Source organism: Trichechus manatus, unplaced genomic scaffold (assembly GCF_000243295.1).
Source record: "Trichechus manatus latirostris isolate Lorelei unplaced genomic scaffold, TriManLat1.0 scaffold00123, whole genome shotgun sequence".
NCBI lineage: Eukaryota > Metazoa > Chordata > Mammalia > Sirenia > Trichechidae > Trichechus > Trichechus manatus.
In genome coordinates this window covers 791,166-800,679 of record NW_004444059.1, presented here as the reverse complement: position 1 = coordinate 800,679, position 9,514 = coordinate 791,166, and the positions used below count along the sequence as shown (strand labels likewise).

Genomic DNA, 9,514 nt, shown 5'->3' with positions numbered 1-9,514 from the left:
GGTTTAGTCCAGTTGTGCTGACTTCCCCTGTAGTGTGTGCTGTCCTTCCCTTCACCTAAGATAATTCTTATCTACTATCTAGTTAGTAAATAACCCTAGGTTGTATCTTAAATCAATCTCTTTTGAGATATAAAAGAGAGAAGTGAGTGGAGAGACATGGGGGCATTATACCACCAAGAAAGCCGCACCAGGAGCAGAGCGCGTCCTTTGGACCCAGGGTTCCTGTGCTGAGAAAATCCTAGATCGGGGAAGATTGATGACAAGGACCTTTCCCCAGAGCCAACAGAGAGAGACAGAGCCTTCCCCTGGAGCTGGCACCCTGAATGTGTCTTCTAGCCTCCTAAACTATGAGAGAAAATTTCTCTTTCTTAAAGCCATCCACTTGTGGTATTTCTGTTAAAGCAGCACTAGATATCCAAGACAACAGGTGATAAAAAAAGGCTCAGGGAAGTTAAGTAACTTGCCTAAAGTCACACAGCTAATAAGTGTGAAAGCTGGGATCAGAATCAAGGTCTATTTGATTCTAAAGCCTCTTGTGTTCTTACACACTACGGTCATCATCATAAATTTACTGTATCTCAATCCGAACTAGAGCAGCAATGACGATATATCCCTGAAAAGTCCGGAAGCAGGAACCAGAGACTGCTTGAAGGACTATTCTAGGACTAACAAGTCATTGGGATACTAGAAAGTACCTGAGATGGACATTTTGGAAGTGTAGGGGTAACATCTGGCCTTCCTCTCCACTGACCCTATGCCTCCTAAGCACAGAGAGGATTCCAAGGATTGCTGAGAGTGAATTCATGCAAATGAACCCTGATCCGAGTACAGAGCTCCTGAAGGAATAAAACACTGCCCATAAAGAAATGTAAGGTTATCTTCTCCTTGCAACTGCCTTTCTTGACAACTCCAATGGCCTTTCCTCTCTAAATACTAATACTCTGGCCTCTTCTACACAAGCTTCTGAACGTTACTCTTGGTCCATGCATAGATAACCCCACTTATTCTCTTACATCCACATCATTGAGCAGCTGACATGGACAAGGTTCTCTCCAGCAACACCAACTTCTTGGTGACTCATTTACTTGTGCCCACAGGATGCCCTGCGTGGTCACTCCTCCCCTCCTTTCTATTTACTCTACTGCCTTTAAACACTTTGACTTTTCAGTAGTTGGACATCTGCCCCATTTCTCTGCTTTCTTTCACATCAAGGCTCTTGGAAGCGCTACGAGCATCAGCTGGGTGAATTTCCTGAAAGCCAGCACATTCCTTATGTTCCTGGATCCTCACCCGCCTGCCTTTTGTCCCTTGCACTCCACAAGACTCATAATTAACTTTGTCCCTGAGAACACTGAACACTGAGCCAGCAAACAAGAAGATGTTTCTTCACACTGCTTGTCTTTGTTAGCTTGCAATATACAGCTTCACAGTGTCTTGAAAAAGGACATACTAACAAAACATCGCAACGAGGAAGACAGGAGGGAAAGGCAAATAACAATCTGTTTCTTAACCTTGCCTTCCAGGACCAGCTCTGAAACGTCAACATCACCTTCATCGTCTTCATCAAAGGGGTCCCTCTGACTTTCTTCTCTGCCCTTTACGCTTTTCCCTTTATATCATACCCTGGACAAAGACATTCTTGACCATGGATTAACCCGCATCCAAAGATCATTATATATATATATATATATATGTATATATATATACACACACACACACACACTTTGTATTAGGCCTACATATTTTTCCCCCTCTGGCCCTTATTTATGCTCTGATTGTTAACATATGGCCCAACCAACCAAACCAGTGGCCATCGAGTCAACTCAACTCGTGGAGACCCCATGTGTGTTCAGAGTAGAACTATGCTCCATAGGGTTTTCAAAAGTTGGTTTTTTGAAGTAGATTACCAGGCCTTTCTTCCAAGGGGCCTCTGGGTGGACTCAAACTGCCAATCTTTTGGTTAGCAGCCAAGCACATTAACCATTTGTACCACCCAGGGACTCCAGACATGACCAAGAGATGTCTATTCATCTACAAGCCTGCAATGCCAACTTTTTATTTACTCTGGAACTATCATCTTTCTCTGAGGATGCTCATGTGTCCCAGAAGAGCAGGAAGCAGAAGCAACATGAAATAGCTCATAGGAGGTACTGGATGGCAATGGCCTGCAATCCCTGTCCATGGATCAACAGAGCTGTGGTTACTGTCCAACCTTCCAACTTTCATAATCACCCTTTGGTGTGATTATGAGTCTTGGACCTGCTGGGATGACCACAACTAGCCCTGACAGCAGTGTATATAGTTTGAGTATCTTACAAACCAAATCAAATACTAAATGGTCAGACAGGACTATCTGTCTCCAGGGCTTGGCAAATAGCCAGTGACCCAACACAAAAGTAATGCTCTTTCTTTGAGAACTCCCATGAAAGGGTTGAGCGAGTTCCCTGAGAGCAAGAATATGGTTGCACTCATCTTTGTGCTCCCAAGGATGTAATGCTTGACACAGAGAAGGTACCTATCAAAGATGTAGTCCTTCCTTCCTTCCTGGGAATTTCACAAGTAAACAGATATATGCAACAGTGGGATTATCAAACATCTATTTGAGCTAGACTGAAATGGAAAGATACCAAGCTGAATTTGGATGGAGAGAAGGAGGAGAAGAAGAGGGAAAATAAGAGATGAGGAGAAATTTTATTCATTAGTTCATTCAGGATAAACAACAACAGATATACTGGCTCTTGGGAATGTGCAGGCTGGTTCAGCCATCAAGATAGGGACAGTAAAGACATAAGGTAGACCGAGGGCAGGGCAATATGATAAAAGCAACCTGCTGCCAATAATGCTAAGCCTTGCAAGCAATGGTTGTGTCCATCAGCCAGCAACAGACTCTAACAGGTCCTAAAGAAAGTGGCTAAGGGTGTCTGATGGGCTATGGTAGCATAATGTACCCACAGGCAACATAGCCTCTAGTTGGCCTGTGATGACACGTATGTGCAGGTGTGCCACCCTGTCCATTCTGCCATCTTCCACACTTGGCCATGGGCATGACTGAACCTGTCCTCCCTGCACTCAGATGCCAAATATAGTCCTGTCCCAAGGATTCAGGGCCTAGAGGCGTGTCTGAGGGCAGCAACCCCAGGTGCAAAGGAGTTGGAACTACTCTAGTGAAGAATTGCCTCCAATACATCATAATCTAACAAGCAGCCAACTAAGGGTCAGTCCCATTTCCCAGAGCTGAACCCCAGAGGGTGGGTCCATAATTAACTGAACAGTTCTGAGAGCTACTGGGGACCTTTTGGTTACATATTGGCGAGATGACCTTTAGTGAGACTCCCCATATTGCCAACTGTTAGCACAATGCTGGATCACTGATGTTCATCAAAATCTGGTGAATGAGTGAGAAAAAAAAAAAAGTAGGATGGATGGCTGGGGAGATTTTTATTTTTTCCTGAGAGCAGGGTTTCCCTAAGGGCATCACTTACATTGTATATTATGTTTTTCAAAGCTGGTTTGTTTTTTTGTGTTTAGTCCTCAGATGAACTCTATATAGTTGAAGAGTCAGATATTAACATACCCATGAATTTAGATGAGGAAACTGAAATACCGAGAAGTCAAGGACTTTGAGCAAGGACATACAGAACATTAATGGCACAGCCAGCACCACAGCCCACACATCTCTGACTGGCTTTATAATAGGAAGCAGGCCCCAAGGTGTGCAGCAGACTCCTCCATTATCACTCAGAAGGCAGTTCCCCATCCCCAGGCCCTGGCAGGAAAGGGACCAAGTGTCACCTGGGACACATGGTTTAAGCTCCAGAGGGCTCACCCTGCAGGAAGCACGGGCTGCAGGCCAGAGGACAGGCAGATGCCACAGCAAGACCAAGCACCAGCCTGCTAGGAAGGCAAGTGGGCCACCCGTGCCAGGCCAAATAGGCAACTAGCACCCATGGAAACCCCAGTGTCTAGTGATTACTCAAGGCAATGAAACTCCAGGCCTGCTAGGTCCTGGGGCAGAAGGCAGGGGAGTCAGGAGCCTGCCTTTACAGAGAACCCAGGAGTCCCAGAGCTGGAGGAGACTATCACCCAAGCCCCCTTGAATTCTGACTTATTCTTCTCTCAAAGTCAGGCAAGTTCTTTGGTTCAGGTAGGAACCAGGCAGGCCTCAGAGTCCTCGTGCTGGACTTGATTCACTCTTTTTCTCTCTTGATGGCTAGAAATCTGTCCTCAACTCTACCCACCTCTAGTCTAGACTATTACTGTTATTGTGTGCCGTCAAGTCGATTCCGACTCAGACTATTATATAGAAGCTGTTTTTTGGCTACCTTCTTCCAGGCCTCAATCTTTCTCCCTCTCCAAAATGCTATTTTCTCCTGGTTCCCAATCCCATCCTGTAATCCATCACTTTCTCATCCTCTCTCCCTGGTTTTGGATGGGAACATCTTTCTGCCCTTTCCCATGCTTTTCCCACTCTATTTGTACTTGTAGTCCTGGGCTCAAAGGAGAAGAGAAGAGACTGCTGACAGAGGCCAAACAGGAATGCTGGTACATTCCTGGCCCTGTACACCCTGAAGTTGACTTTCAGACTTGGGGACAATTGAGCCATGGGTGAAGAGATGGGCATAGATCAGGTTTGGTGGTCCAACAATGGGTGCAGTTTCCATTGTTCCAAGGAAACTTTTGAATTGGATGGGAGGGCAAGCTCTGAGTCTAAGTTCTCAGGCTCCCCAAGGACACATCTATCTCTTGGTTAGGAGGCTGTGATCAACAACAGGGAGGGCCTCATTCCAGAGGGATAGACACAGGGGTTAGTGCAGGGGCTGGGGGTCAAAGGGGTAATGGAACCAACATAGAGACCTTAGGGAAGCAATCTCTGAGAAGGTCAGAAGACACAGCTGGAGCTGAGGGGAGGGGAGGAAGAAGATACCTTCACCAAGACCCCATCGTTCCCTGTGGCTGAGGGCCAGCATGCTGTGTAGACATGGTGAGGAAAGGAACAGGGAAAATGCAGGATTCTCTTCAGGGGAAACTCTTGCTTCCTCTGCTTTAGCTTGCCCTTCGGGAGAGTCTAGGGAGAGGACTCACCTGAAAAAACCTTTGCAGCCTTCGCAGGTCATAGCATTGAAGTGAAAGCCTGTGGCTCGGTCTCCACATACCCCACAGATCCGGGGCACGTTCTGATCAAAGTCACCAGGGTCAGGCAAGGAAGTGCTGGCCGTCATTGCCTCCATCCCTGCAAGACCATCAGAGCCAGCCAGAGTCAGGGCCAGGGCCAGCTGGCATCTTGTGCAGCACCACCCCCCAGATCTGTTGGGGAGCTTAGTGAGCTGGGCAGCCCCCAGGGCCCACGCTCAAGCATGAGGTCTTTGGAGGCCTCCTCTGCATGGCTCTCCCTGCCCCTGCTTACCCTCGTGGCACTTTCTGACACTGATGCCCATGAGCAGAAGTGGGGCTCCCTACTCAAGTCTGGGTTCTGCCGCTTAACCAGCCAGGCCACAATGGGTGAGCTGCTAAACCTTCATGTGCTCCACTGTCCTTGTCTGAAGGATGGCATTTTACCTCACTGGGTGTAAGTAAGGATTATATGAATGAACAGATCTGTAACACTGGCACCTGTCATATCTCAGTAACCAGGTCAGAGCTCTGTCTTGCCCAGTGTCCCTCCTTAAAGAAAAAGAGGAGCCCTCCAGCAACCTCAGCCCCTCACATGTGGGCATAGAGCCTTAGTTCCTCTTTTCTTGAGGGGAGAGGGAGCAGAGGACTGACATAGCCACGCCAGAGCCTCTGTTGTTGCATCCCTGGCTCCGCCCAGCTACATAGCTCAGGACTGACAGGGCTTTATGTTCTTGGTGTCCTGGGACCAAGGTAATGAAAATCTTCCTGCTTTTTTTTTTTTTTTTTCCAATCTATATTTAACAAATTATTTTAAAGTCCTTCTGAGTAGTATACATCATATACAATTAACTAATTTTGTTTTCAGAGATTCTGGATGGTTTTTATAAATAAGCATTATCGTCTAGAGATTGATTTCACATTTCAGGAAAAGAGAAGAAAAAAAAAAGATAGAACAAAATGTAACAGCCCTGAAGTCCTTCCTGGGAAGCTCCTGGCTTGTCTCTTCCCCATCTCCATTAGGAAAATTGGGTCCTTGGCTTCACCTGGTGCCTCTGATCCTTACTGCAGTCAGGTTCAGAGCTGCTTCTGGGACACCTCAGGCCTCTCGAAAAATGGTTTTGGACCCTGCTGCTTCCTGTTTTTATCTAAGTCCTCACAAGGGTTATTATAGGTTTCAGTGGCCCCAGGGCAGGAGGATCCCTCAGGCCACAAGAAGAATAAGGGAAACAGCTAGGAAGGAGGGGACAAGCACCCCCACACTACCCCAGGGTACCATTTCATCTCACTCCTAGTTGAAAAGCATAGGTTCTGGGGCCCTTGGGAGGCTCTGAGTTACTTTTCTATAACTAGGCCCATGATCTCTAAGCCAAAGCTTAGAATCTCTAAGCCATTGTTTCAATTCATCTTCATATCACCCCTATGAGGTAGGTGTTATTATTAACCCCTACCCCCTTTACAAATGAGGCCGGAGAGGCCCAAATCGAAAGATGACCAGGGATATTACACAATGCATAAAACTAACATTCAATTTTTTTTTTTTAATTCCACAAAGAGCCTCATGCAGAGGGAAGGAAGTGGGGCAGATAAATAACGATAAGACATTGCCAGTCCCAAAGAGGTAGAGGAACCCAATTATAGACATAGGAGAATTTTTATGTAATAGTGGCAATATTGCCTGTCACTTTCACAGCTAGCTTTACGCTTGTTTACTAAACTATGAAGTTTTGGGAAATATATATGTATATATATATGCGTATATATATACCTATATACGCACACACATATATATATGGAGAAAGAGAGAAACTCTTAAAAGAAAGAACAAAGGAACTGTTAACACAATCTTTGCGGGCATGTGATTGGGGAGGAGCATGAAGAGGCATTATGTTAGCAGCAATAGTCTGTTTCTTTGAGTGGTAGGTATATGGAAGGTATTAGTATTACTAAAACACTATGTTTATGTTTTATATGCTTTTGATGTATATGAAACATATAATTTTAAAACACTTAAAAATAAAAGAAAAAGTACTGTAGGTCTGTCAACATTGCCCCCGTAGCCCATTCCAAGTGCAAGCTGACTCCTATGGGCTTCTAGAACAACATAGCACCCATCCAAGACATGGGCAGGGATCTCAGAGGCCTAATACAATTGTGGAGAAACGGAGAAACGGTCTAGGACGCTTGTGGCTTAACACCTGGCGGGCTAAGATGTATGGTTCGCAGTTATCAAAATGTTGCTACACAGCCTGGGTCCCCTGAACTCCAAACATCCAGTGGATTTGGTGTAAAAAAAGAGAAATCGAATGGGGGTGGGGAGGAAAATAAGCCAAATCAGTCCAGCAAGTTTTCAGCATCACAGGGGCTCAACTGGAGCTGTTATGATGCAAGAGAGTTGGAACAGCACAATACCACAATATGGCGATGGTGCAGTCCTGCAACAAGCAAGGCACTGCCCTGCATCAGGATGTCTCTTGGATAGGGGTGGGGAGTTGGAGAGAGTTGGGGGTTGGGAGGGGCTGGGTGGGGGGGGCCAGGGACTGGGCTTCCCTGGACAGGGGATCTGGGTCCATCAGCCAGTGACCCACAGTGAATAGGACAATTTCAGGGAGCTGCAAGAAGACTCAGCCTTGCTTGGGGTTATTAGTTGGTACCAAGGAGCTGGGGCCTGGCACCAGAGTCCACAGGTGGGAGAAGAAGCCCAGGAATCTATGGCCTGGGGGCTGCAAGTTCCAGGAATGACAGAGCAGAGACTGCAGAGGGCAGGAAAGAAAGAGATGGGATATGGGTGGAAAGCATTGAGCACCAACCCCAGAGGACATACCTGCTTGACGGTCCCCCTGGGATGCAGTACAGTGAAGTACTTAATATGGCCCTTCTAGCCATAGTCTTTGTGATTCCCTCACAATGATTGGGTGGGACTACGTCTGACCTCTGCCTCATAGGAATCAGCCTTGGGCTGTTGATGCTGACAATGATTCTCTCTCCCCGTGGTGAAGTTAGAAGAGGTCAGACACCTCCACCACTGTCATTCTTTCACAGAGTCCTGACCTTGGGAGTCAGCAAGCCCCTCTCTGATCCCGTCTCTGCACTCCCACCCCTCTCAGTATGGCTCCGGGTCTCAGCTGCGGGCTGCTGCAGATTCTGTTGATACGGGACTTGCATTTGCAAAGCTCCAGGTACTGTTCTCTTCCTTCCCCGGCCCACCGCCTTCCTGTGACCCCACTTCACCCCTGGACACAGAGAGCCCTGGATACACAGAGTTGTAGCAGAAGAGGAAACACCTACCTGAGGGAGTAGGGGGCAGAGATGTCAAGCCCACAGGACCCTTCTATGAGGTCTCACAGATGCTTCAACCCAAACGACTCTGGAATGAAGACGGGAAAAGCATTACCTAAAGCAAATCCTGGCCTCATAGCCTGTCCTCTAGGGCTCTTTCCAGGGACTAAGTGCCCCAGACCAGGGAATGAAAATGTGACAGGAGTGATTTATTGGGGGCAGAAATGCCATGTCACTTCCGGCAGGGGTGAGGGGCAGGAGACTGGTTCTCGCCAGGAATGGCCCTCCCTTGAGGCAGAAGCAGCAAGAAGTAGTGGGAGGGGGTGTGGGAGCAGCAGCCAGAATGTGGGCAAATGGAGACAGCCTCTGCTGTAAGATCTCCTTCTCTCACAGAGGAGGGAGTCTTTCTAAGGTAGATCTGATGGTCCCATTGCTCCCACCCCCACAGTTTAGGGGTGCAGGGAAAAGCAGAGTCCGGCAGGCTGCTGAGGGTGGAAGGAGACTGCACCCCAGACAGGGAAGTCTTGGAGCCTCAGAGGAGCTGGAAATGAGGAGGCTGGGATGGCAGCCCAGGACCCTGGATCTTGGGATGGCTTCAAAGACAAGTAAGTGTCTGGAATCTCCTGTCTATGGAGACTGGCTGTAGGCGGAGCAGGTGCTGCAGGGGTTAAATACAGCAACTCATAGCTTTCAAACAGGATGTTTTCTGCCACTTTTAGCTCTTCCCCAGACATACTCAACACCCCCGGCCTCAGCGAAGGCTGGAGTAGGGCTGACTCTGGTGCCCAGCCTCTGGGTCTTAGTGGCATGATGGGTCACCAAGGTGAAGCTGGCAGAATTTCACCTTCCCCTCTTCTACCCACACCCGGCCCTGCTTGTCCACCCGCAGACACACACACACTTTCTCCCTTCACTGACACCAACAGCGAGATGACTGACGAGATACACAGACATGCAGGTGTCTGACTCTGAACCCTGGCAAAGGCCTTTAAAACAAACCCCAGATGGGGTAGGTCCAGACTCCCAGCTTTTGTGTCTCTTCAGAGACCACTGTCTGTTGGTCGCCTGACTAGGCAGGGAAGGCCCCAGAATAGAACTGCCAGCCCACAGAGCCCATTTGCCACGC

The 9,514-nt window shown here is 47.8% G+C and overlaps 1 protein-coding gene across 1 annotated transcript in view; it reads right to left on the bottom strand.

Annotated features, from left to right (window-relative positions):
- VDR (vitamin D receptor) overlaps positions 1-8,473 on the bottom strand; it is a 49,227-nt gene extending 40,754 nt beyond the window's left edge. The window contains exons 1-2 of the mRNA XM_004384543.1: positions 8,398-8,473; positions 5,083-5,230 (exon numbers count right to left, since the gene is read on the bottom strand). Coding sequence (XP_004384600.1) covers positions 5,083-5,228 — 146 coding nt within the window. The 5' untranslated portion in view covers positions 5,229-5,230; positions 8,398-8,473. The remainder of the gene's footprint in view (positions 1-5,082; positions 5,231-8,397) is intronic.
- Positions 8,474-9,514: the final 1,041 nt, after the last annotated feature.